The following is a 26,626-nucleotide window of genomic DNA, read 5'->3' as shown; positions in this document are numbered from 1 at the left end:
CTTCATGGGACTGCATCTCTTCAGATAAGCATATTTGAATGCTTTTACATGTTGGTCTCCCTGCTCGTGCAAAGCTACCATGTCTGGGAGAAGATTAACTTTCTCCCAGACATTCTGGGAGATTGGCAGTGTATGAGAGAAAGAGACCTTTTGTTCACATAGTATAGGTATCTTAGAGAGGCGTTTTTTTTCCCCAGTCTCTCCAGGACTGTCCCTAATGGGGGTGGGGAACCACTTGTACTCTAATTCAGGAAGCAAAATGTCTGAGGCCAGCACTGGTTCTCCTCAGAATTATTCTTACTAATGTAAAGATATTTCTGAAGAAGCTTATGAGATGCTCCTGAGCTTATAATTGAACTGTATATCATATATCTAGTGTTGCTCATGATTTCCTCTAACAATCCAAATGAATTAACTGTGAAGGGTGTTGTTGTTGTTGTTCAGTCGTTAAGTCGTGTCCGACTTTTTATGACCCCATGGACCATGGCACGCCAGCCTTTCCTGTCCTCCGCTCTCTCCTGGAGTGTGCTCAAGTTCATATTCATCGCATCGGTGATGCTATCTAGCCATCTCATCCTCTGCCGTCCCCTTCGCCTTCAATCTTTCCCAGCATCAGGGTCTTTTCCAGTGACTTTTCGCATTAGGTGGCCAAAATATTTGAGCTGCAGCTTCATTATCTGTCCTTCCAATGAGTAGTCAGGGTTGATTTCCTTTAGGATGGACTGATTGGACCTCCTTGCAGTCCAGGGGACTCGTAAGAGTCTTCTCCAGCACCACAGTTCGAAAGCATCAATTCTTCGGCGCTCAGCCTTCCTTATAGTCCAGCTCTCACAGCCATACGTTGCTACTGGGAAAACCATAGCTTTGATTATACGAACCTTTGTCAGCAATGTGATGTCTCTGCTTCTTACTATGCTGTCTAGGTTTGCCATAGCTTTCCTCCCAAGGAGCAAGGGTCTTTTAATTTTATGGCTACAGTCACCACCTGTGGTGATCTCGGAGCCCAAGAAAGTAAAATCTGTCACTGCTTCCATTTCTTCCCCTTCTATATGCCAGGAAGTGATGGGGCCAGGTGCCATGATCTTAGTTTTTTTAATGTTGAGTTTCAAACCAGCTTTTGCACTCTCCACTTTCACCCTCAACAAGAGGCTCTTTAGATCCTCTTTGCTTTCTGCCATTAGGATGGTATCGTCTGCTGAGACTGTTGATAATTCTCCTGGCAATCTTAATTCCGACCTGTGATTCATGCAACCCGGCATTTCTCATGATGTACTCTGCATATAAATTAAATAAGCAGGGTGACAATATACAGCCTTGTCATACTCCTTTCCCAATTTTGAACCAATCAGTTGTTCCATGTCTGGTTCTTACTGTTGCTTCTTGACCCTCATACAGGTTTCTCAGGAGACAGGTAAGGTGGTCTGGTACTCCCATCTCTTTAAGAATTTGCCAGAGTTTGCTGTGATCCACACAATCAAAGGCTTTAGCGTAGTCAATGAAGCAGAAATAGACGTTTTTCTGGAATTCTCTTGCTTTCTCCATGATCCAGCAAATGTTGGCGATTTCATCTCTAGTTCCTCTGCCTCTTCAAAACCCAGCTTGCACTTCCAGTAGTTCTTGGTTCACATGCTGCTGAAGCCTAGCTTGTAGGATTTTGAGCATAACCTTGTTGGCATGTGAAATGAGCGCAATTGTACGGTAGTTTGAACACTCTTTGGCATTGCCGTTCTTTGGAATTGGAATGTAAACTGACCTTTTCCAGTCTTGTGGCCACTGCCGAGTGTTCCAAATTTGTTGGCATATTGAGTGCAGCACTTTAACAGCATCATCTTTTAGGATCTTAAATAGCTCAGCTGGAATACTGTCATTTCCGCTAGCTTTGTTGTTAGTAATGCTTCCTAAGGCCCACTTGACTTCACTGTCTAGGATGTCCGGCTCAAGTTCAGTGACCGCACTATCATGGCTATCAGGGACATTAAGATCTTTCCTGTATAATTCTTCTGTGTATTCTTTCCACCTCTTCTTAATCTCATCTGCTTCTGTAAGGTCCCTGCCTTTGTCCTTTCTCATGCCCGTCTTTGCACAAAACATTCCCTTGAGATCTCCAATTTTCTTGAAAAGATCTCTAGTCTTTCCCATTCTATTGTTTTCCTCGATTTCTTTGCATGTTCATTTAAGAAGGCCTTCTCGTCTCTCCTTGCTATTCTCTGGAAATCTGCATTCAGTTGGATACATCTTCCCCTTTCTCCCTTACTTTTCGCTTCCCTTCCTTTCTCAGCTACTTCTAAAGCCTCCTCAGACAGCCACTTTGCTTTCTTGCATTTCTTTTTCTTTGGGATGGATTTTGTTGCTGCCTCCTGAACAATGTTACAGACCTCCGTCCATAGTTCCTCAGGCACTCTGTCTATCAGGTCTAATCCCTGAAATCTATTCCTCACCTCCACTGTATATTCATAAGGGATATGATTTAGGTCCTACCTGAATGGTTTAGTGGTTTTCCCTACGTTCTTCAATTTAAGCTGAAATTTTGCGATAAGAAGCTCATGATCTGAGCCACAGTCAGCTCCAGGTCTTGTTTTGACTTACTGTATGGAGCTTCTCCATCATTGGCTGCAAAGTACATAATCAATCTGATTTCGATATTGACCATACAAGTGACAATAGGGAGGAGGTATTCAGGCAGATATGACCAAATATGACCGTGAGTTCAAAGAAGATGTACCAGGGAGAAATGCATCAATCAAGATAACATGCTCAGATGGCAGACTCTGGGCCACATTTTGGGACATTCAAAGTAACCTGTTTGTAGTAGTGCCAGAGATGTTCCCCGAACACGTGAGATTGTGGAAGAGATACCTTACTTCTGGTTGGTGAGTGGGTGGTCTAACCACACACACACACACACACACACACACACCTCATTTTGATTGGAAGTTGGTTGTCTCATTACTCTTTGGGGCCCCACCTTTGACCAGAGCAAGTGTACAAAACCACAGGTAGTGAGCGCTCACTGCTGCTATTGCTGCTGCAGCTTCACTTCGCTCTTTCCGCCTTGCCACCAGACCCGAGGATTTGGGTAACTATGGACCTCCTTCGACTCTTAGACTTTGGACCTTAGAATATTTTCTGAAGTTAGGAGAGTATTTTCTGAAAGCAGAACTTAGAATTATTTCTGAGCTTGCGACTTTGGAGTTATTTCTGAAGATGGGACTTAGAATTATTTCCAAGTCTTGGGTTTTTCCTTTCACTCTAACTTCTACCTCTATTCTTCACATGCCTAGAGGAACTCAGTAATGCTTTAGCGTAGTATTCAAGTAATGTGCAGGAGGAAGTAACGGGAGAGTTAACAATTATGTTTTAGTTAAGTTTAGCTTTGTTTTAGTTTAGCTTCAAACCACAAGTAGTAAACAGGAGAAAGTTGGAAGGAGGAGTCATAACAATGTTAGATGAGCAAGCCCTTATCTTATTAGCTAAATTCAGAATACCAGCTTTGGCAATTGCAATTCTTTTAATTAATCTCCTATATTTTTTGCGTTCTCTTTCCCTATAATCACAGAGAAAGTTTCTAACCCTCGTATAATCACCATGCCAACACTTCCTTTTAATTTTGTAGTTTTCTCAAAGAAATAGATTTCAATATACAGTTTTGTCTGTAGTGATGTTTGTCTATTAGGGTTAGCTTGATTACCTACCGGGGTATTTCAGACCCATTTGGTGCCACTTTGCTTTCTTCCATTTCTTTTTCTTTGGGATGGATTTCGTTGCTGCCTCCTCAACAATGTTACGGACCTCTGTCCATAGTTCCTCAGGCATTCTGTCTATCAGGTCTAATCCCTGAAATCTATTCCTCACCTCCATTGTATATTCATAAGGGATATGATTTAGGTCATACCTGAATGGTTTAGTGGTTTTCCCTACGGTCTTCAATTTAAGCCGGATTTTTGCAATAAGACGCTTATGATCTCAGCCCCAGTCAGCTCCAGGTCTTGTTTTTACTGGCTGTATAGATCTTCTCCATCTTTGGCTGCAAAGTACATAATCAATCTGATTTCGATATTGACCATCTGGTGATGTCCATGTGTAGAGTCGCCTCTTGTGCTGTTGGAAAAGAGTGTTTGCTATGATCAGCGTGTTCTCTTGGCAAAACTCTATTAGCCTTTGTCCTGCTTCATTTTGTACACCAAGGCCATGCTTGCCTGTTATCCCGGTGATTTCTTGACTTCCTACTTTAGCATTCCAATCCCCTATGATGAAGAGGACATCTTTTTTTGGTGTTAGTTCTAGAAGGTGTTGTAGGTCTTCATAGAACCGATCAACCTCAGCTTCTTCAGCCTCAGTGGTTGGGGCATAGACTTGAATTACTGTGATGTTGAATGGTTTGCCTTGGATTCATACTGAGATCATTCTATCGTTTTTGAGATTGTACCCCAGTACTGCTTTTCCCACCCTTTTGTTGACTATGAGTGCTACTCCATTTCTTCTAAGGGATTCTTGCCTACAGTAGTAGATATAATGGTCACCTGAATTAAATTCGCCCATGGTTGTCCATTTTAGTTTGCTGATTCCCAAGATGTCGATGTTCAATCTTGCCATCTCATGTTTGACCACCTCCAGCTTACCTTGATTCATTGATCTTACATTCCAGGTTCCTAAACAATATTGCTCTTTACAGCATCGGACTTTCTTTTCACCACCAGACACATCCTCAGCTGAGTGTCCTTTCGGCTTTGGCCCAGCCGCTTCACTCTTTCTGGCGCTACTTGGAAATTCCCTCTGCTCTTCCCCGGTAGTATATTGGACACCTTCCGACCTGAGGGGCTCATCTTCCGGCGTCCTATCTTTTAGCCTTGTGATATGTTTCATGGGGTTTTCTTGGTGAGAATACTGGAGTGGGTTGCCATTTCCTTCTCCAGTGGACCACATTTTGTCAGAACTCTCCACCATGACCTATCTGTCTTGGGTGGCCCTGCACGGCATAGCTTATGGCTTCCCTGAGTTATGCAAGCCCCTTTGCCACAACAAGGCAGTGAGCCATGAAGGGGTAACTTAAGGTTAATAGTGGAAGGTAGGAATGAAAGGCAAATCCTTAGGAAACTGAACACAAATGATACGAGGACTTTTTCTGTCTAAACATTCATAGGATTGCACCCTTAATGACTTTATTTTATATTTTTCCCTTCTGGTGGTACACTGTATTTAACTTCAGCAGTGTATTAAACTGTAATATTTGCTTGACCTGCTGTGATGTCAAAGACTGCTGGGATGTAGGGGCACATCAATGTACATTCTCAATGTACAGCCATCAGAAACATTTTATGGTGTTCAGATTCAAATATGATATTAAAAATGGCTAGGAATATCAAAGGTTCTGTGCTGAAAAAAATGAGAAATGAAGAGGGAAATACATGACAAGCAGAAAACTTCTGGACATAGCTGAGCAGCTATAGGCTTAGAACTCAAATGCTGCTACAACATTACTCCAACTCCAATTGGTTATTAATTATCTGGAATGTTCCTTTAGAAACAACATAAGACTGTTTCATCTTTTCTTTAGGTATGTCAGCAGCTAAGTTGTTATTTGAATCAGGACTTAGTGTTGTGGTTTTAGAGGCTCGTGACAGAGTTGGCGGACGGACTTTCACGATTAGGGTAAGTAGGGTTGTGGGTTTTTTGGTTTTTTGAACAATCACCATATTTTGTGTAAATGCTGTAGTATGTGACATTTTGGAAGGGAGTGCTAACTCCTGGAAAGGTTCTGCTTAATCATATGTATAATTTAATAATATAGAACACATACAGTACTTCTAAGTTTGCATATGTGAATTAGGCCTAATTCTGAGGTGGATTTTAAATGAAATATAAGCACTTTCTGGAATTTCTGTTGCAGGGCATCCATTGGCTTCTATTATTTTTTTGTCTTTTTCCCTCCTTTGACAGAACAAACAAGTGAAATATGTAGATGTTGGCGGAGCCTATATAGGGCCTACCCAGAACCGAATTCTACGACTGGCTGAAGAACTTGGCATAGAAACATATAAAGTGAATGTAGCTGAGGCCTTCATCGTGTATACAAATGTAAGAATTATGGTTTCTGTATCTACATTTGGAAGCATTTGTTCATGGGTCATAATGAGAAGGACATAGGTCTCAGGCTGGACTTCTTTGTTCATGTATTGACAACAGAGTAGAAGATTCCATACTATTTTAGTCTTTTAAAAATGAGCTTAATGCAGTCACGATGCCCTGAAGATTCACAGAAAGATACTTCTGTGTTCCAAAGTAACCCCCGCCCTGCCCCCAATACTCAGCCTTGACATCACATCTTCCTTTCAGAAAACTAAAGAACATGTCCATTATTCTACCAATGAAAATGACTGGAGGTGAGGAAATGTTCCTTTATTCATTGAGGTCAAGATTAATTTGTGTGTATGGTGGTTAATTTGAGGCGAACCACGTTCAATCCCAGTACTCCACTTCTAATACCCTACATGTCTCAGATTTACAGCCTACAGTTTTTTCTCCTACTGTAGTCACAGATTTAAGGAGCAATCTTATGCATGTTTAGACAGAAAAAAGTCCTACGTTATTTCCCAGGCAGCTATGCTTTTAGGACTTTTTCTGTCTAAACATTCATAGGATTGCACCCTTAATGACTTTATTTTATATTTTTCCCTTCTGGTGGTACACTGTATTTAACTTCAGCAGTGTATTAAACTGTAATATTTGCTTGACCTGCTGTGATGTCAAAGACTGCTGTGATGTAGGGGCAGAGTTGAGGACAATTGAAAATGGTGACACTGAAATTGAAATAAGGACTGAACTGAGTGCTTCATTTGAGTTGATTTTATACTGAGACTTGGCCCAGAAGGTGTGATTTGCAGGCAGGTTTGATCCAAAGTAGCTCTTTAGAAGTCAAGCACTGCCATGGGTGTGAGGACAAAACAGGACTGTGTTGTAACAAGCGCAAGAGAGGGGGGCGGTGGGTGGGGGACTTCTCCCGCCTTGTTCCATCAGTGTCTTCTGATTATTAGCATATGCTTCCATATCCTTGCTCATGAACCACAGGTGCATTATTTCGTTATTCAGTTTATGAGTCACCCGTTAGCCAAAGCTCTCGGGGCAACTCACGTAATAAAAGCCAAAACAATAAAACCAGGAGTAGCAACTGAACTTAACAACTGAGGCTGCAATTCTGTGCTACTTTTCCTGTGAGCAAGTTCCACTGAACACAGTGGAGGAAAGGTTTACACTTCTGAGTAAAGGTTGCTTTGTAAGTCTACTTGTAGGCCTTGATTTTTTTTTTACCTGACTAATCTCATGTATTGTAGACAAAAAGAAGTATTTTGAACCTCCAATGGCAATTAAAAAGTAAACAGCAATAAAACTGCTAAAATGAGCAATAATGCATAACTTATCCAAAATTGCATATACAAAGACTGTTACCATGTCGTCTTGGCTACTTTCCAGGCTCCCCCACAACCTTCAGCCCATAATTCTAGAACTGCCATTTACACAGCTGAGTGTTTACATTTGAATACAAAGCATGAAAGGCGGCTGAAAGATTTCCTTCCAACTGTTGGGGAGGAGCTGTTGTCTTGATTAATGATTTTTCCTGGGGTTGATATGGGAATGAACATGTCACTCATTTCCCAGAAGGTGTGTATGTTGTGATTCTGAGCAAAGAAAGAGTTGTGAATGTATCAAACTTGGGTGGGATAAATGAATAAGGGGGCTTCCAAATGGACAGCTCCTAGTGCTCCCAATCAAAAGGCGTTGGACTACTCCATCTGGTCCTCCTCAACAGATTGTGTGTGTGTGTGTGTGTGTGTGTGTGTGTGGTAAGAAAAGTGATGGGAAAGAAGTGGTGGAAAAACATGGAAGTGTTACAAATGGGAGAACATGACATTTGTAGTACCCCCCCCCAAAAAAAAAATTCTGTGTGAGGCAGGGCAATTGCACAATAAAGGCTTCATCTGGAAGCATCTTAAGCTTTCTCATGTTTCTGTAAATTTCGCTGCCTAATCCAACTGGATTAATAGCTAAAACTGTCAGAGCTACTCTAGATAAAAGCCTGCATGGTAGTGCTGCCAATTACCCTGTTCATCTGTCGCTCTGAGCTGTATCACTGGAGAAAAGGCCGGATTAAGCAAGGCATGTCTACCAAAACTCATTTTGCAATTTTCTTATTTATTTTCCTAACATATTTATTTAGCTGCAGCAGTATCTCGGGTGATCGTTTTGGCCCGTTTAAGCATGGAGATGCCCCACATGGTTCTTCTCATCCAGGAAAATAAAGGCCATGATTTTAATTGGTGAATTAAAACCCTCCCCCTGCCCAACCTATGCATCCTAGTCCATTTCTTAACTTAAATTTAGCAACATCTCTGGCAGAATGGGTGGGGAAAGCCTCTATGTTCTAAGAAAGCAGTTGTATTTTATTTATTTGTACAAATGTGTATATAGCTGAACACACACACAAAAAGCGCAGCGGTGTACAACGTTAAAATAATGAAATATAGGTTAAAGATAAAACAACTACATACCTATTTTTTGTATCCTCAATAAAACCAATATAGATAGTTGGGTCATGCTGCAGCAATAGTCTGAGTGAACAGATGTGTCTGAAGCGGACACTTATCGTCATCACTTGCCTAATATTAACGGGGAGAGTGTTGCAGAGGGCAGGAGCTGCAGCACTAAACTCTATTCTTCATAGCCATAAGGTGGACCTCCAGAGCGTGTGGCACCGCCAAGAGTGCCTCTCCTGAGTACTGCAGCGACTGGGCAGGTAAGGGGAGACATAACAGAGGTATACAAAATTATGCATGGTGTGGAGAATGGGGACAGGGAGACATTTTCCTCCCTCTGTCATAATATTAGAACCTAGGGTCATTCCATGAAAATGATTTGTGAGAGATTCAGGACAGATAAAAGGAAGTACTTCACACAGCACATAGTTAAACTGTTGAAGTTACTTTCGCGAGATGTAATGATGGTCACCATTTTGGATGGCTTTACAAGGAGATTAGACAAATTCACAGAGAATAAGGCTATCAGTGGCTACTAGTCCTGATGGCTATGTGCGATCTCTAATATCAGAGGCAGTATGTCTATGTATACCAGTTGCTGGAGAACATGAGTGGGAGGGTGCTGTTGCACTCATGTCTTGCTTGTGGGTTTCCTCAGTGTGCCTGCTGCATGAACAGAATGCTGGATTAGATGGACCTTTGTCTGATCCAGCATGGCTCCTCTTATGGTCTTGTGTATAGAGGGTCAAACGATCATTGAGGTAATGATCCTTGCGGTCCCAGAGCCTTAATGGTTTAGAAGATGAAATGTCTTCTATTTTGGCTTTCTATTTCAAAGACCAAATTGATGACACCCTTGCAAAAGCAGAACTGTGAGAACGGCTGACGTAATGGAAGAAATGTTGAAGATTTTTTTGAAGTCTGCAATACTGAGAAATTAGAACACCAAGTTCTCAGTAATGATCATCCTTTATTTCTGAGGCAGCTGGATGATGAACCTGAACATTGCTTATTGCACTTTATTACACATTCTTTGATTTCAAATGGATGGAATGCAGACAAATAATAGGGCAAGCTTCATTTTTTAAAAAATGGCAGCAAAAGCTAGAAAGCTTGCAAATACTTTGTTTCTTTCTAGAGCAGTTCTAGTGTAAGGAACTACAGGGCCTGAATACATATAAGGCTATGTGCAAACGTGCATGCAAATCAGTACTAGGCTTTTCTTTCCATGGTCCTACTTTTGCAGTGCCTTGGACAGATAAGACTGGTCAACATTTTTTTTTCTCTCTCAGCCATATCACAAACTTGGGGTCAGCCAATGAAATCCATTGACCATCAATTTAGGACTGACAAAATAAAATTCTTCACACCATGCATAATTAAGGGCCTAACTAGATGTGACACCGTTCACACAGTCAGCAATTATGTGAATGGGTTTTTTTAAGTAAATAGGTGCAGGGCCCCCAATCTGGATTGGGATCCTAAAGGGGTTGGGGCTTTAACCCATTGCCCTCCCCCACAGCAGTCGCAGTCCAGATTGGGCCTCCCACACTTGCTATTTACTTTTAAAAATGCAATTCACACAGTTGCCAGTTGTGTGAATAGTGCCGTGTCTAACTTGGCCCTAATCATATTGATTTCACTGCCTCAGGATTTGGTAATGGATAGTGGCTGAGATAGCTTTAAAGGGTGAGAAGACGAATTCAAAGAGGAGAGATCTATCAATAACCATGAGAGCTAAATAGGGTGGCTTCAGGTTCAGAGGCAACATGCCATAGAATACCAGCTGCTGGGTAGAAACAGCACCGGAGAGCTATTGTGCTCATGACCTGCTTGTAGCTACCACTATAGAAAACAGGCTGTTCATCTAGGCTGACCTTTGGTCTGATCTAGCAGGGGGTTTCTTATGAGTGAATTCAGGCTTGTGATAGGTTACCAGCCACTGTTTATGGATATAAATGTATAGAACCAGTTTTCCCTGAACTCAGTCCAAGGGAGAAGTCTCTGTGTCTCAACAAAATGTTGCGAGGGCACCTCTAGCTTTCTGCAGAGGCCTCACCTCTACTACTAATTCAGTACTTTAGCACTAAGAAGAATGAAAAGAAGTTGACAAAAGTTGCACGGTACCTTGTACCACGCTGTGTCTACACTGGGTACAATTTTCTCCTGGTCTTGACTGTGGATCTATGTCAGAGTTGACACAGTGATCACTTATGTGGCTTGTGGGTGTTGGAAATGGCTCTGCTTCATCTTTCAGGATAGCCAACCTAATGAGGCTCCATCATTATCATCATCATCACATTTCTATAACACCCAATAGCCGAAGCTGTCTGGGCAGTTTACAAAAAATTAGGAACATTAAAAATACAATATACAGAGATTAAAAACCATTTACATAAAAACATAGACAATATACAAAAAAGAAACACATAACTTAGGTTCCAAAGAAATATTATATGGGTAACTCTCATAAGCCCGGAGGGGGAAGCATATGGTAACAAGACAATGAACCATGCATCCTTTATATCAGGGCTGCAGAAACTCAGGCACGTGGGTCAAATCTGGCCCTCCGAGGCTCCCTAGATGGCTCTGCCCTTTCCCTTGGCCCCACCCCTTTCCTCAACCACCAATTGTTTGGTGGCTTCCTGGTGTTGGCACAAGCACAACAATTAAACTTGACATCTCTTGACATGAATGGTCAGACCAGACTATCCTTAAGTGGTGAAGTTGTTGCCCCCTTTTGTGTTGCTGACCTCCCCGCTAACCAGTCCAATGTACACCACCACAGTTGAAACATATCACTACAGTTCAGTGGGCAAAACTAGACTGTAGAAACCAATTTTTCTACCGAAGTTGTGGCAGATGTGGTTAGCAATGGGGCAACTGTTTCCCATAACCTCTTTTATCCCTTTCCACAAAATGCCACCATTTCCACTTTGAGGCTGCCAGCCGGAGTTTGGTGGCTATGTGGACACACAGCAACACTTGCACTTCCGTCTTTGAGCGCTCCATAGCAGCGTGCCCCAGGGCTTGTTGTGCCAGGTATGCGAATTGCCTCAGACCTGCCCCAGGGCCGCCAACACAATAAACTCAGCTGGGCTGGGTTTGGTCATGACCTCATACTTACATATGGAGCTGCAAAGAATTGTGCCGACATCTGTGCTCTATCTGAATCCCTCACTCAGTTTATTAATGAAAGTGTTGCAGTTACCAAACCTCTCTCCAGGGAACTAGCCGAGGTACGTTTAGTAGCCTTGCAAAATAGGCTAGCTCTAGACTACCACTTAGCCTCGCGTGGAGGTGTGTGTGTGCTTTAATTGGGAATGAGTGTTGTACTCAAATAACAGATAACCAACCTGACGCCCTGCACCACCAAAATAATATAAAAAAAGTCTCTAAAGATATTTCACACATAAGCAAGGATGCCTTTAGAGACTGGCTGAGTTTGGGCTTCCTTCTACTGCTTGGGTAAGAAAACTAGTTATTGCAATTGTTATTATACTTGGGTTAGTAATTGCCATTCCATATTTTGTGCAATGTTGTATAAACCTTGTTCCTCCTTTATATAAACACTGTAAACTTCCTTCAGGGCAGTATACAGCCATGCCTGTGAATGAGTTCCCCCCTACTGAAATGTCCAGCTATCCAACCCATCGCCTTAAACTTAAAGAATTCTGTTTATGATCCAAGATTGTACAACGAGTACTATTTGGATCAAAGGGCGGATTGTGGAAAGAATCCTTTAACCTCACCCCTAATGTGTAATGTGTACCCCAGATTGTCTTATGTTTAGTATGAAACAGAGTTACTCCATGTTTGTTGGCACCACAGTCTGTGAGAAGAAAATTGCAGCCTGCCAGCAAATTCTCTGTGAATTATTAAGGAGGATAGGGAGAATAAGTTCCTCCCCAGAGAGTTGGCTGTTAAGACTTGTACTCTGTGAGCCCACTCCTGATACTGAGTTGGCAGACGTCCACCCGGTCCAAGAGAGAGAACATTCAGCTCCTCTGCTGATAACGAGGTGTGTGTGTATGCCTTCATGTAGTGTGTCTAATAGAGCATGGCTAGAGTTCTTCTCTATATGTGACATATTTCACTGTATAAAAGCCTGCCCCACGGGACAGTTGGGGCTCTCTGCCCCTTCGCTGACAGAGCGCCTTGCTGGCCATGCAATAAAGCGCTTTCAGGTCCAGAGTCTTACCCATGTGTAGTGTGATCCATTGTCCGGCTAGACAACGAACGTGTGAGTGTGCTCCGCTCTTACAACACCCCCCGCCCCCATTCCAAAGGACTGAAATGCCTCTCCTTAGGCTTAATTACTAGCTGTAAGAGCTGTAAGCTAAAGTGTGCTGGTATTTTTGGCCCTGCCCACCAAATGCAGCCCCCCCCCCTCCACCCAAGAGCTTCTCTGAAATGGAATTTGGCCCTTAGGCTGAAGGAGTTTCAGCACCCTTGTTTTATATTGTGAAAGCTACAAAAGATTGAATCCATATTGGCTTTGTCTTAAAAATCATACCCATACGTGTTGAATATGCCTTCGGAGTTAGCAGAAAGCAAGTTCCGATCCAGATTCAGTCTGGTCCGAAATTGTTACGTGAAACCCTTCAGAGCAGAATATCAATTACTAACTTATGTCTATAGCATGCTCTGTCTGTAGAAAGTGAGAATCGTGAGAACTAATGACTCAAAATCATGCTGTTAAATAATGGCCATGATGTACGCTTGTTATTATTTCAAACTTGTTGTTGTTTGTTTAACACGTACAAAGCATCTAATGTGTCCAAAGCACTGTACAAATATTGGCCCGTTTGCATGACATGCTGGACTCACCATGGATTATTTAACCGACGATAGCCACAATGTGTGCTGGGCACCATTTTGAATATGCAGTGGGGTTGCAGCATGTCATCCAAACCCGGCCATTGGGGGTTATTCGAGGTTTGTTGTGGGGTTATGTGAGGGTTGTTCAATCTTCGAATTACTTCAAGAACCCTGATGGCTGGGTTCTTACAACACAACACAACCCTATTGGAAGTCGCATATTCAATATGGTGCCTGGCATACACTGTGGCTCATTGTGTGTTAAATAACCCACGGCGAGCCTGGAGTGTTGTGTGAACTGTGTCACTGAAAGAGAGGACTGTACCTGGCCTCAGGCTCACAATCTAATAGACACGATACAAAAGGGAAAAGGAATGGGGAGTGAAGAAGGAAGCAAGCATTGGAGCAGCTGCTGCTTCACTGGCCGATGATGGATCCAGGTCAGTCTCCCCCTTGCCATGATGTTCTTCCTGGGACTGGGAGGCAGGGGGAGCAGCCTCCCAGTGGCAAAGTCCAGAGTGTGCCTTCCCTTCAGCTCTGCGGTCACAGTGACATTTACTCTAGTGAAGTTTCATGAAGTCACATGACCGACATGTGCAGGAACAACATTTGTACTGAGTGAATATTTCCAGAAGGTTCTGTAGGTAATGCAGAGGATTTGCTTTGTGATTTGTTTGGCTTACATTTATATTCCTCAGCACAAGGAATGCCTTTCTTTTGGTTGCGACTGTAGTTTAACAGAACGTGGGAAGAAGATACTTTGGAAATTACACATCAGAATCACGCAAAAACCACAACCAGCTTTGCTTAATCTGTGCCACAGGCAGGCGTGCAGGGTGTGCCCAGCACGCCCAAAAATCTCAAAAAAGAGGGGGGCGTTGCATTTTAATTTAATGGCATGATACTTTCTTTTAGTTTTAAAGTATAGATTGTTGTATTATGTGCAATAATTGCCAAACTGTGTAATGTAAATGTTGCAGAAGTGTATAGGAAGCCCGCTTTCGCTTGCAGCATGTGTCCCCACTACTGCAGCGCCACATTACCATTGGTCCTCCCCTCCCTCTTTGACTACTATTCTAGAAAATTCTTTGACCTATATAAGCAGCTGCGTCAGGCATGCCCAGCGCAGTGACTGCAGTGTTTGTAACTTTGTGTAAGGAACATATGTAACCCTGCTGAGGCTGCTTCCATATCATCACCTATTGTGGGGCGGGGGGGGGGGGGTGGAATACCTCAGTCAGCCCAGCCAGCAGCAGGAGAAACTCCACACAGAGAGGAAAGCCTGTGGCCTGGGATTTATTTACTGAGGATTATCCCTAATTTTTACAGGTATGTGTGGGGTCCCAAATCAGTTATCTCCTTGATAGGAGCTATTGTTAGCTTGATCCATTTAGGTTAGCTCATTATCTGGTTAAAGATATCATGAAAATTGACTGTGTCTTTGTATATGCCTGGTTATTGATTGTGACAGCAAAAATTTGGTATTTTGTGTCTCATTTTTTAAGTTTGTATTTTTAAAGTAAAGTTTAGTGGTTAATTAAAAAATGTTTAGTTACGTTTTAGTGTCTTTAGTTTGTTTGATGAATAAAAATAATGTATTTTATGGTTGAGTGTTCAATAAATGTTCCCTGGGTGTATACCCTAATGGAATGTGCTGTGCACGCCTATGATCTATACACAGATTATATGCATACTGTTTGTGCATCCATTTCCAGATTGGTTTATTGAATGCTACTGATTTAGCCACTATAGGAAAGGAAAGGTTCCTCCTGTGCAAGCACCGGGTCATTATTGACCCCTAGAGGGACGCCGCTTTCGCTGGCGTTTTCGTGGCAGACTATAGCGGGGTGGTTTGCCATTGCCTTCCCCAGTCATGGCTACCTTTCCCCCAGCAAGCTGGGTACTCATTTTACCGACCTCGGAAGGATGGAAGGCTGAGTCGACCCGAGCCGGCTACCCGAGACCCAGCTTCCACTGGGATCGAACTCAGGTCGTGGGGAGAGTTTCAGTTGCAATACTGCCGCCTACCACGCTGCGCCACATGAGGCTCTTTTAGCCACTATAACTACAGGTTAATTATTACCTATGGAGACTTAAGGCTAACACCAGAAAACGAATGAATTGTTTTCTTCTATTTGTCTGTTTCAGGGGAAATCCTATCCAGCTTATGGTACCTTCCCTGCAGTATGGAACTTCTTAGTACATCTAGATATTAACAATTTCTGGAGAACAATGGATGGAATGGGGAAAGAGGTATGCTGGAACAATTAAGGGGTACTGTGTTGTTTGGTGAGCCACACTGAATAAGTATTTGCAACATTTATAGAAGCTCACATGGGAAATTATTAGATCTCCATGTAGATAGTACTACCAAGGAGCCGAAAGTATTATTTAACTGTTACGTAAACACTGAAATCTTCCACTGCTAAGTGTCTGAAGCAAAGGAGTTTGTATCATCTAGTATGAATAATGGCAAAGTTCCACTGTGCCTTATACGCTTCGGGAAAATAATTGTGTTAGAGGCACAAGCTTGCCTTTTCTTATTTGCAAGGGAATAGCGCTATACTAATAACGACTAATGATGCAGGTTCTTTCTATTTGTTGAGAGGCCATATGCAGAAGTCGCAGAGCATAGTCTGTACTGTGTGCAACGACTGCAGAGACTACAGAACCTTCAGAACAGGTGTAGCATCCCATAATACATGTTGCTAGAGATAGCAGAAAAACAGTTCAGGGAGACGGGCTTCAGAGATGTAAGTGGCAGGTGTGGGGACGGCTTTGGTAACTTGAACCCATGGACCCTTTTTGCTGTTAAGATCAGATCCGCTCTTCATTCCTCCTCTTTCTTGGGACGTTTTTATGTTCAAACACACACAACTGCTGCCATCACATCTAGCAGTTTGGCCCTGGTATACATTCAAAGGTTGTTAAATAGCTGAATTTTTGAAATAAGAAAAATAATTACCTGGCCCACAATAGCGTTTTAAATGTGAATGAGACAAGGACTGTAAAGCATATTCTGTATTAACTGCAGATATAGTGAACTTCTACAGCATTGGAAAATATCCCTAAATACAATTCCCATCTTCAAAACACCCTTCAGCTTTTCTGACTGATCAAAACAACATTCCTGGCTCTGTATGCAACCACTTAATTTTATTCCCTGTGTGATTGATTTATTTACCTACCTACTTACTTATTTAAAAGATTTCTTGGCTGCCTTTCAGGGCAGAAGCCCTCCCAAGGTGGCTTACAGCAATAAAATACATCAGTTAAAATACTAAAAGTGATAAAACATAAAAACAATAAAAACAACACTAAAGCCAACACTAAAACGAGCAACAGTGTTAACAGCAGCAACAGTAGCAGTCATATCAAGAGAAGGCCAAGGTAAAATAAAATAATATGTTTTCCAGCCCTTCTTAAAAGTCTGCAATGATGGAGCATGGTGGACCTCTGATGGCAGCTTCTTCCAAAGGTGTGGGGCCACTGCAGAGAAGGCCCTCTCATGTGTGTTCACCCACCTGACTGCTCTCACTGGTGGGCAAATGAGAAGGGCCTCTCTTTCTGATCTTAAAGTGCGGGCAGGGTGATATGGGTGTAGGTGGTCCTTCAAGTAACTTGGTCCCAAACTGTTAAAGGCTTTAAAGGTCAAAACCAGCACGTTGAATTGGGCTCAGAAACACACCAGTAGCCAGTGCAGCTGGTGCAGTATAGGCGTTGTGTGATCGAATCACCTCGCCCCCACCAATACTTGGGCGGCCGCATTCTTCACAACCTGGAGTTTCTGAACTGCTTTCAAAGGCAGCCCCGCATATAGTGCATTGTAGTAGTCCAGCCTGGATTTGACTAGAGTGTGGATAACTGAGGCCAGGTCCATCCTCTCCAGATAGGGCCACAATTGGCATACCAGACTAAGCTGGTAGAAAGTAGGGATGTATGAAACACCTACCTGGCTCCGCGCCGGGCAGTCTGCGGTGGGGGGGAGGCGCTCCGTCCCTCCCCCCGGAATCCTTGACGGGGGGGAGGCGCTCCGTCCCCCCCCCCCAGAATCCTGCCCGGCTGGCTCTGCTCCGTGGCCAAGCTGCGGAGCTGCCAGCCAGCTCCGGCAGCCCTCAGCCGGACATCCGGCTGCTGGGCAGCCCTGCAGGGACGCAAATGGCGGCTGTCGTAGCCGCCGCCATTTGTGTCTCTGTACTGAGCCGTGATAGGCTACCTAAATATTTACGAAGCCTATCACAGCAGGGGGAAAAGCCCCAGCGTACACAAATGGCGGTAGCTGCCGCCATTTGCGTACGCTGGGTTCCCCACCCCCGCCGTGATAGGCTACGTAAATACTTACGTAGCCTATCACGGCCTCCGCAGGGACGCAAATGGTGTCCCTGCATTAGCCATGATAGGCTACGTAAGTATTTACATAGCCTATCACGGCTAGGAAGAGGAGGAAGCGAATGGCGGCCACAGGACGGCCACCATTCGCAAAGCAGCGCGGACGGGAGCAGGTAAGTGCTCCGTTTCTCATGCCTTTCATGGGGTGGGGGCGGTGGGGACTTCGTCCCGCGCGCCTTTCGTGGGTTGGGGGGGCGGGGGCTTCATTCCACGACGGATTTCGGGGGGCCAAATGCACTGGCATTCAGCCTCACCGAGATCCGTCACGGAATTCTCTGGCATCCCTAGTAGAAAGCACTCCTGAACACAACAGCCAACTGGGCTTCCCCAGTTAGCTCAGAGTCCAGGAGGAGTCCCAGACTACGCACTTGGTCTTTCAGGGGAAGTGCAACCTCATCTAAGTTACTCCATCGGAAGTAGTTGGTTTCCCAACCAACAGTACCTCTTGTCTGGATTAAGTTTCAGCTTTTTCACCCTCATCCATCCCAAAATAGCCTCCAGACACTGGTTCAAGAGTTCCACAGTCTCCCTGGGATGTGCAGGTGGAAACGAGAAGTAGAGCTGAGTGTCATCTGCATACTGATGACATTTTGGCCCAAACCTCGGACCTCCTGATGACTTCCCCCAGTGGTTTCATGTAGATGTTTAAAAGCATGGGGGACAAGATAGAACTTTCCAGCACCCCACAGGCTAATGGCCATGGGGTTGAACCAAAGTCCCCCAGCACCACCTTCTGAGAACGAAAGTCACTTACCTTTTCTCGCAGCTTTTTCGCGGTGGGGGGGAGCGCTTCGCTGCTCCCCCCGCGAAGTTCAGGCCAGGGGGGGAGGCTTCCCGCCTCGCCCGGCCGAAATTCAGGCCGGGGAGGAGGCTTCCCGCCTCGCCCGGCCGCGAACACGAAAGTAAAAAAAAAAAACAAAAAACGTCCCCTGATAGGCTACGTGACGATTCACGTAGCCTATCACGGCTAGATCTGGAAAGTCAGCCGTGATAGGCTACGTGAATCGTCACGTAGCCTATCACGGGTGACTTAAAAAAAAAAGCGCGTACGCGAATGGCGGCCCCCATAGGGAGCCGCCATTCGCGTTCCTTATTTAGTTGCTGTAGCCTACGTCAATGTTTACGTAGACTACGGCGAAAATAAGGGCAACGCAAATAGCGTTGCCCTTATTTTCGCCGTAGTCTACGTAAACATTGACGTAGACTACAGCGACCAAATAAGGAATGGGAATGGCGGCTCCCTGTGGGGGCCGCCATTCGCGTACGCGCTTTTTTTTTTTTTAAAGTCACCCGTGATAGGCTACGTGACGATTCACGTAGCCTATCACGGCTGACTTTGCAAATCTAGCCGTGATAGGCTACGTGAATCGTCACGTAGCCTATCAGGGGACAGTTGTTTTTTTTTTCTTTGATTGCAATGGCGGGGGCGGCAGCCGGTCGAAAGACTGGCTGCCGCTCCCGCCCCGCTCGAACACCGGACGAACCGCCAGCCGGACCCGCCGCCGGGAGGGACATTCAGGGAAGGTAAGTCCCGTCCCGGGGGGGGGGGCGGGGGGGCGGAGGATTTCTCCCCGAAACTTGTTCGGGGGGCCGAACACGTTGGCGCTCGGCCCCCCGAAGTTTCGGGGAGAAATTCTCCGCCATCCCTATCTGAGACTGCTCCTCCAGAAAGGACCGGAACCACTTTAAAACTGTGCCTCCCAAGCCCGGTCCAGATAAACGATCCAGAAGGACTCCGTGGTCAATGGTATCGAAAGCAGTTGAGAGGTCCAGAAGAACCAACAGGGTTGCACTCCCCCCATCCATTCCCTGGGGTAAGTCATCAGCAAGGGTGACCAAGGCTGTTTCTGTCCCATAACCAGGCCTGAAACCTGTTTGGAATGGATCTAAGTAATCGGTTTCATCCAAAACGGCTTGGAGTTGTGAGGCCACTACACACTCCAGCACTTTGCCCAAGAATGGCAAATTTGACCCAGGGCAGTAATTATCTGCAACCATAGGATCTAAATTTGGTTTCCCCAGCAAGGGCCTCACCACAGCTTCTTTCAAAACTGCGGGGTCCTCGCCATCCCTCAAGGAGACAATTACTACCTAGGTCCAGATATCCAGCCCAGCTCTGGGAGGACGGGCAGGGATCTAAAGGGCAAGTAGTAGCCCTCAGTCCTCCAAGCAGTTTGTCCACATCCTTAGGTTGCACAAGCCAAAAGGTATCCATAACATAACTAGATGGTACCCCAGCCCCGTCCATATCAGACTCTGTCAAAACAATGGCATCCAAGTCAGCATGAATACAAGTGATTTTATCTGCAAAGTGTCTGGCAAATTGTTCACAGCAGTCCTTTGAGGGTTCGAGTTCTTGTGTTCCAAGGCCTACACCCAAGAGGCCTTTAACGACATGAAAGAGCTCTGCTGGACAATACTGAGCAGATACAATGGTGGCAGAGAAGTAGGATTTCTTCGCTGCCATCACCACCACAGAATAGGATCACAAGTGGATTCTTACCTGTGTTCGATCACATTCATTCCGAGTCTTCTGCCATTTGCACTCTAATCGTCGACACAGTGGTTTCATCACCCTCAGCTCCTCAGAATACCAAGTTGCTGACACGGTTCTATAGCTAGGTCAAGGACGTTTGGAAGCGATCGTATCAATAGTCTGGATCATCTCCTCATTCCAAGTGGTGACCAGGGCCTCGGCAGGACTGCCACCTAAGCCTGCAGGAAAATCCCCAAGAGACCTCAAAAATCCATCTGGATTCATCAGTCTCTGGGGGAGGACCATCAGATTTGGTCCCCCACCCCTGTGGAGGTTACAGGTGGCCTCAAGATCAAAATTGATCATATAATGATCTGTCCATGCCAAAGGAATTACTACTGGCTCCCCTACCTGCAGATCATTTGTCCCAATCCAGCACAGAAAACCAGGTCCAAAGTGTGTCCTGCCTCATGTGTTGGGCAAGCTATTATTTGAGACAGGCCCATGGTTGACATGGCAGCCATGAAGTCCTGGGCTGCTCCTGATAAAGTAGCCTCAGCATGAATATTAAAGTCCCCCAAGGCCATAAGCTTGTCCTCAACATCACGTTCAAGACCACCTCAGGCAGGGAGGCTATTGGGCAGCAGGGTGGGCGGTACACCAACAGAATCCTGATCCTATCTCAGGTGCCCAGCACCAGGTACAGAGACTCAAAATTGGCTGACTGTTGGATAGGGAATCTGGCCAGGGGGATCGAATCCCTATAGACCAAGGCTACCCCCCCTCCCTGGCCATCTAGTTGTGCTTGGAGCTGCACAAGAAATCCTGGCAGGCACATTTGGGAGAGACTGACTCCTCCCTGTTCATCCAACCAGCTTTCAGTCACACAAGCCACGTCGGCATGTTCTTCAGATATACGCTCAGAAATTATGTTACCTTTTTGAGCAGCTGAGCTGGCATTCATCAGCAGCACCTTCAGGTAGGGATGGCAGAGAATTCTGCGACGGATTCCAGTGAGGCCGGATTCTTTAGAATCCGGCCCCCCGGAATCCGTGGCGGAATGGCCTCCTGCCCCCCCATGGAATCCCCCCGGGACGGAACTTAACCGGGGCAGATGCGGTGGATTCGGTGGCAGCGGCTCCGGCGGCTGGTCTCCTGGCCGGCTGTAGCCGGGCTGCTGCGGCTGCCATTGGCGTCCTTGCAGCTGTGATAGGCTACTTAAGTATTTACATAGCCTATCACGGCTAACCCCCCCCCCCGCAAAAAAAAACAGCATACGCAAATGGCAGCTATGGTGGCCGCCATTTGCGTTCCCTGTTTTTTGCCATCACAAACAACCAAACTTCTCCTCTCTCTCTCTCTCTCTCTCTCTCTCTCTCATATATGAGAGGTAGGAGTGCATATAATTCTGGAATTGCATTGATATGTTGTATTGGTATGATAATATTGGTATGGACTGTGGAATGATGACATTTTCTGGATGTTATCTTGGTGCATGGAAGGAAGATCAGTTTTGATCTCATTCAGCAAATAAGGAAAGTAATAAAATTGAAACCTCTCTCTCTCTCTCTCTCTTTCTTTCTTTTAGATCCCCCCTGAAGCACCTTGGGATGCACCACATGCTGAAGAGTGGGACAAGATAACAATGAAACAGTTCATTGACAAACACTGCTGGACAAAGTAAGTGGTTGAACTTATGTTGACATTTGAGCTTAACATGTTTGTTTCTTACCTTGTTGGGTGTCATGCAAACTCCAGGCATCAAAGGGTTATCCGTGTTCCCTTTTCTCCTCAAGTGGGAAACAACCTATCACATATACACCTCTCGTGCGCTCAAGTGAATGCAGGTGGGCTTAAAATGAGGAGAGGGATGCACAGGCAGGCCCCATCCAGAATATCCCATGCATCCTGGCCCCACTTCTGACCTTCACACACAAGTCTAAAGTGGGATTCTAAGCATGTGCAGCTGAATGCGTGTAGAGCCCTCCTTCATGCTAAATGTGTGAAGGTCGGAAGTGGAGCTGGTGAATGTGGGAATATTGGGAGCAGGGCTTGCATACATGTTAAGCATGCACTTTAAGTCCACACCTATTCACCTGAATGCATGAATAGGACTTGAGTTGCTAGAGAAATGCAGGTAAGAGCCAACAAGCAGTTGGAACTCGACATTTAAAAAAGTAGAACAACTTTGCCACGTGCGCTACTGAATATAAAAAACAATTTCACCAGAAGCAGGAATGAATGGTTGACTGCAGTTGTAAATAAGGCTGGGATATGCTGAATTCATAGAATTCTGTTACTGCTTTTTAGACCAACCACCTAGGGGGTACCACCTCAGGCCACCAGTTGGCCATCCTGGCCTAGACCAATGTGACAAAGCCGTCTGGCTTCATTTTGCATTTAATAGAGATTTTGGACTATTTTATTTTTAGTGGATGTGGGCATGTAATAAAAGGAACAGAACCTGAACAAATGAGTAGCACTGTGAAATGAATGGAAAAGTTGATGTCACTTTGGAACTTTTCTCATCAAATTAAAAAGCACACACTCTTCATACTCTTCTAAGAGGTAGCCCCATGAGCACAGCAGAATGAAAGGAATATCTGCCTTTGGATTGTGCACAGGGCTGCCAAGGAGTTTGCTACTCTCTTTGTCAACGTCAACGTCACTTCTGAGACGCATGAGGTCTCTACTCTCTGGTTCCTGTGGTATGTGAAGCTGTGTGGAGGATCAGCCAGGATCTTTTCTGTAACCAATGGAGGGCAGGTATGTAAAACTGTACACGCTGTCCTTTCTTTTGAGGATTCATAAGTAATGAAGTGGTGTTGCATTTTCTGTAAGGGGTGACAAATTTAAAGCACAGTGAACAACACTGCACAAAGTCAATGGGTGCTCCCAGATGAGGGTTTTATTATGCCGCCGCACTGCCTCTTTCACGGAATTTTACAAGGGGGTCCAGATGATGACATCTTCCATTTGCAGCCCTGCTGTCTTGTCCCACCACTTCCTTAATGGTTTTTTTCTTAACAGAAAAAAATCCATTAAGGACTAGGGGTGTACGAAACCCCACTTACCTGGCTCCGCTGGGGTCGATAGGTGGGGGGAGACGATCTGTTCCTCCCCCCGGAATCCTCGACGGGGGGGAGGCGATCCATTCCTCCCCCCCCGAATCCTGCCCAGCTGGCTCCACTCCACGGCCAGTCTGCGGAGCCGCTGGCCGGGCCAACCTGAAGTGGGGCCTCCACCCGCAGGCTGCTGCGGCTGCAAATGATGTCCTGCATAGGGGACGCCATTTGCGTCCCTATGCTAACCCGTGATAGGCTACGTAAATATTTACGTAGCCTATCATGGCTAAAGCAGGGACGCAAATGGCATCCGCTACGCCATTTGCGTCCCTGCTTTAGCCGTGATAGGCTACGTAAATATTTACATAGCCTATCATGGGCTAGCATAGGGACGCAAAAGGAGGCCGCAGCAACCCGGCAGTGGCTGGAGCCGCTGCCGCCTCATCCGCCGCCGGAGCCACTGCCGCATCCGCCACTAGGTAGGTCTGTCCTGGGGGGATTCCACAGGGTGGCGGCGGGGGGGAGGCCGTTCTGCCACGGACTCCAGGGGGCCGGATTCTAAAGAATTCTAAAGAATTCTCCGTCATCCCTAGAAAAGACAGAACAGCTCCACAACGCCTTTTGGGAGCCTTCTGTCTGGACGCGCCCAGTGTTGTTTTGCAGTCTTGGAATGACCAAATAGAAAATCATGTCATTTTGTGGTGCCACATTTAGACTTTTGTGGAAATGAGACTGATAATACTTCTGCTCTCTCACATTCACCCCATATTGCCGTCCATCGTTTTTCAGTGTGCTGTTGTAATAATGATCCAGTTTAGTTTCCATGGTTACTAGCCATTTAATAGGCACTTAAGACTCTTCCAAACCACCACTATTTCTAGCTAAGTATACATGCAACTGCAGTATTACTGGATGCCCTCATCACAAGGGTCTTTGGGAAGGTCCTTCAATTAGAGCTGACTTTTTTTTTTAAGTATTATTTCAGAGAACAAGGAAGTCATGGAGAGGGACCTTTTAAAAAATAAGTTGTAGAGAGCACTACTGACTCCAGTGTAAGGACAGGTTGCTTTCCTGTAACTGTGGCTCTGCGAGTGGTCATCTGTGAACTCACACATATGGGAGCCACACTTGGAGCATGTGCAGAAACTCTGTTTAGTTCTAGAATGTTCCAAATTACTGTTCTTTGCAGATGCATAACCCATATGTGTGAGTCACAGAGACCACGAAGAAGAAAGTATCAATATTTCACGTGTTGGAAGCATTCTGCTTTGGTTTTCTCTTTGCTTGTATCAATTATGAATTCTCATGAGCTGACATATAGCAGAAGATTGTTCTTGTAACATGAGATATAGTATCTCTGTGAAGGAAATGATCAAAGAGAGTCTGTCTTCAGAATAGTCCTAAGAGGCTATGGGGGATTTATGCTTCAGTCAGAAATGAAGAGAAATGCTGCAGACAGAAAATTTAACTCCCATCATGTTAATATTCTTGGAACTGAAAATGATCTCAAACTGAGCCCTAGCAAGTCATGGCTCAAGTTAACCCTGATCTCTTTGTCTAGGCCCCTTCTACTCAACTCCAGTCCTCAACATTGCTATCTCACCAGTATCCTTAATTCTGTTCCTGTTTTTTGTCAACAGCACAGAACTCATCCTGTTCCTACGCCTTGTATGAAGTGTTCTTTAAGACAACAAAAAATCCAAACCCCACAGTTAGGCAATACTTTTATTAGGACCAACCAAAATTCCATCAAAATGTGCAAGTTTCTGAGTTCTCCAAAACTCTTCATCAAGCTAGGTGGTGCAAAAACCAGGGAATGGGGAAAGAACCAGACACGTCCAAACATTTAGCCAGATGTTTTGGCCATGAGGTCTGCAGTGTACATAGACCCAGTCTTAAAATGGAGATGGCAGCAGCGCTGGCTCCTAGTTTGCGTAGGCTCTTGACATGGACCCCTACCATGCCCCCCATTACAACAGGTGACAGGAAGCCCCATATCCTCTGTCTTGTCCTCCCGTCCCTCAGTCCTATAAAAGACCACTTTGGGTGAATGGGCACACAGTTGTGAAGGAAGAGGAAGTGCCACAGCCAGAGGAAGTGAAAATGAGAGCACAGCTGGGGAAGAAGGGAGGCGCTGGAGCATGCCTCTTGGTGCTGCCAGGCCTGGATGGCATCCAGTGATGAATATAAGATAGCCGGCGTCTCATTTTCCCTGTTCACCTAATTGCTTACACACAATTAATGAACCCCATGCAGTGCAATCCTAAAGATTCAGACATAAGTCTCATTGAATTACTTACTGCCTAGTAAGGGTGCTTTGGATTACATCTTCAAAGCCCCCCAAATATTTTGGCACTGCAGCATCACTGAATGCCTCTTCTCTTATGATTTCAGCATCACTGCTGGTGCTGCTGATAACCAGAAAAACAACACCTTACCACCTACAGTCCCAGTAGGACCTCCCTCTTCCCCAAGCAGTATTTTTGATGGCAGTACAGAACTGGTGACTTCCTAGTTTTCTCTTTACTTTGGCATCCAAGAAAATGAGCTATTCCTGCAGTTTACCTGTATCCTGCTATCACTTTCATAGATCCCTCCCTGTCCCTTTTTCCTCTTGTGTCATGTCTATTAGACTGTTAAGTCTTTGGGCAGGGACTGTCTCTTTTTTTTGTAACCTTTGTATGACAGTAAATTTTACGTGCTGTATAGATCATAATATAAATGCTAGAAAATGGCTTGTTTTGATTGATAGCTGATAAAAAATACCACAATTAGACCTTTGACAGACATAAAATGTACATAAATGTAGGTAATCTTAATAGGTTTTGTACAATACCACTGTCATGCAGTCTCTGTGCTAAGGAAAGAAAGCTGTGCCACTTTCTCTCAGGGCTAGATTAAATTAAGCCTCTGACATACTCTGGTGATGCAGAAACAATGTTTTCTTTGCTCATGGGAAATTTTATAGCACATTAACATTTGAAATAGGAAAAAGCCACTGTTGATTGATTGATGGCCTGCTAGAAGTAGATATTTCTCATTTGTTCGGTTTTAGACTTTTCTAGCTTTCTTGTCCTAACTCCAGCATCTGCTTATGGATTTTTACAAAATAAATCAAATATTTATGGAAATAACAATATGCCCAGAAGAATTCTGTAATGCTAAATATAATTTTGAATGTAATTAAATCAGCTCACTTTTTTAAAAAAAATCCCATTCTAAATAGTAGGCACAACTAGATGAGAAAGCAAGAGACCTTTGATCGGATCTCCTAATTTGTTTTTGTTTTAGGTTAAAGCCAGTTAGAGAGGAGCCACAGTACTGGGTGGAGAGGGTTTAGCCCTCTG

At 44.7% G+C, this 26,626-nt stretch overlaps 1 protein-coding gene across 1 annotated transcript in view; it reads left to right on the top strand.

Moving 5' to 3' along the window:
• The window catches only part of LOC146349962 (amine oxidase [flavin-containing] A-like), a 68,561-nt gene that overhangs the window by 23,616 nt on the left and 18,319 nt on the right, over positions 1-26,626 (top strand). Inside the window, exons 2-6 of the mRNA XM_084843860.1 lie at positions 5,555-5,649; positions 5,938-6,075; positions 15,498-15,602; positions 21,803-21,894; positions 22,839-22,980. Coding sequence (XP_084699986.1) covers positions 5,555-5,649; positions 5,938-6,075; positions 15,498-15,602; positions 21,803-21,894; positions 22,839-22,980 — 572 coding nt within the window. The remainder of the gene's footprint in view (positions 1-5,554; positions 5,650-5,937; positions 6,076-15,497; positions 15,603-21,802; positions 21,895-22,838; positions 22,981-26,626) is intronic.

The sequence above is a fragment of the Heloderma suspectum genome, chromosome 3 (assembly GCF_057233095.1).
Source record: "Heloderma suspectum isolate Gila_16-S chromosome 3, 16-S_ref, whole genome shotgun sequence".
Taxonomy (NCBI): domain Eukaryota; kingdom Metazoa; phylum Chordata; class Lepidosauria; order Squamata; family Helodermatidae; genus Heloderma; species Heloderma suspectum.
The sequence above is the reverse complement of the archived record's forward strand: the minus strand, read 5'-3'. Positions and strand labels throughout refer to the sequence as shown.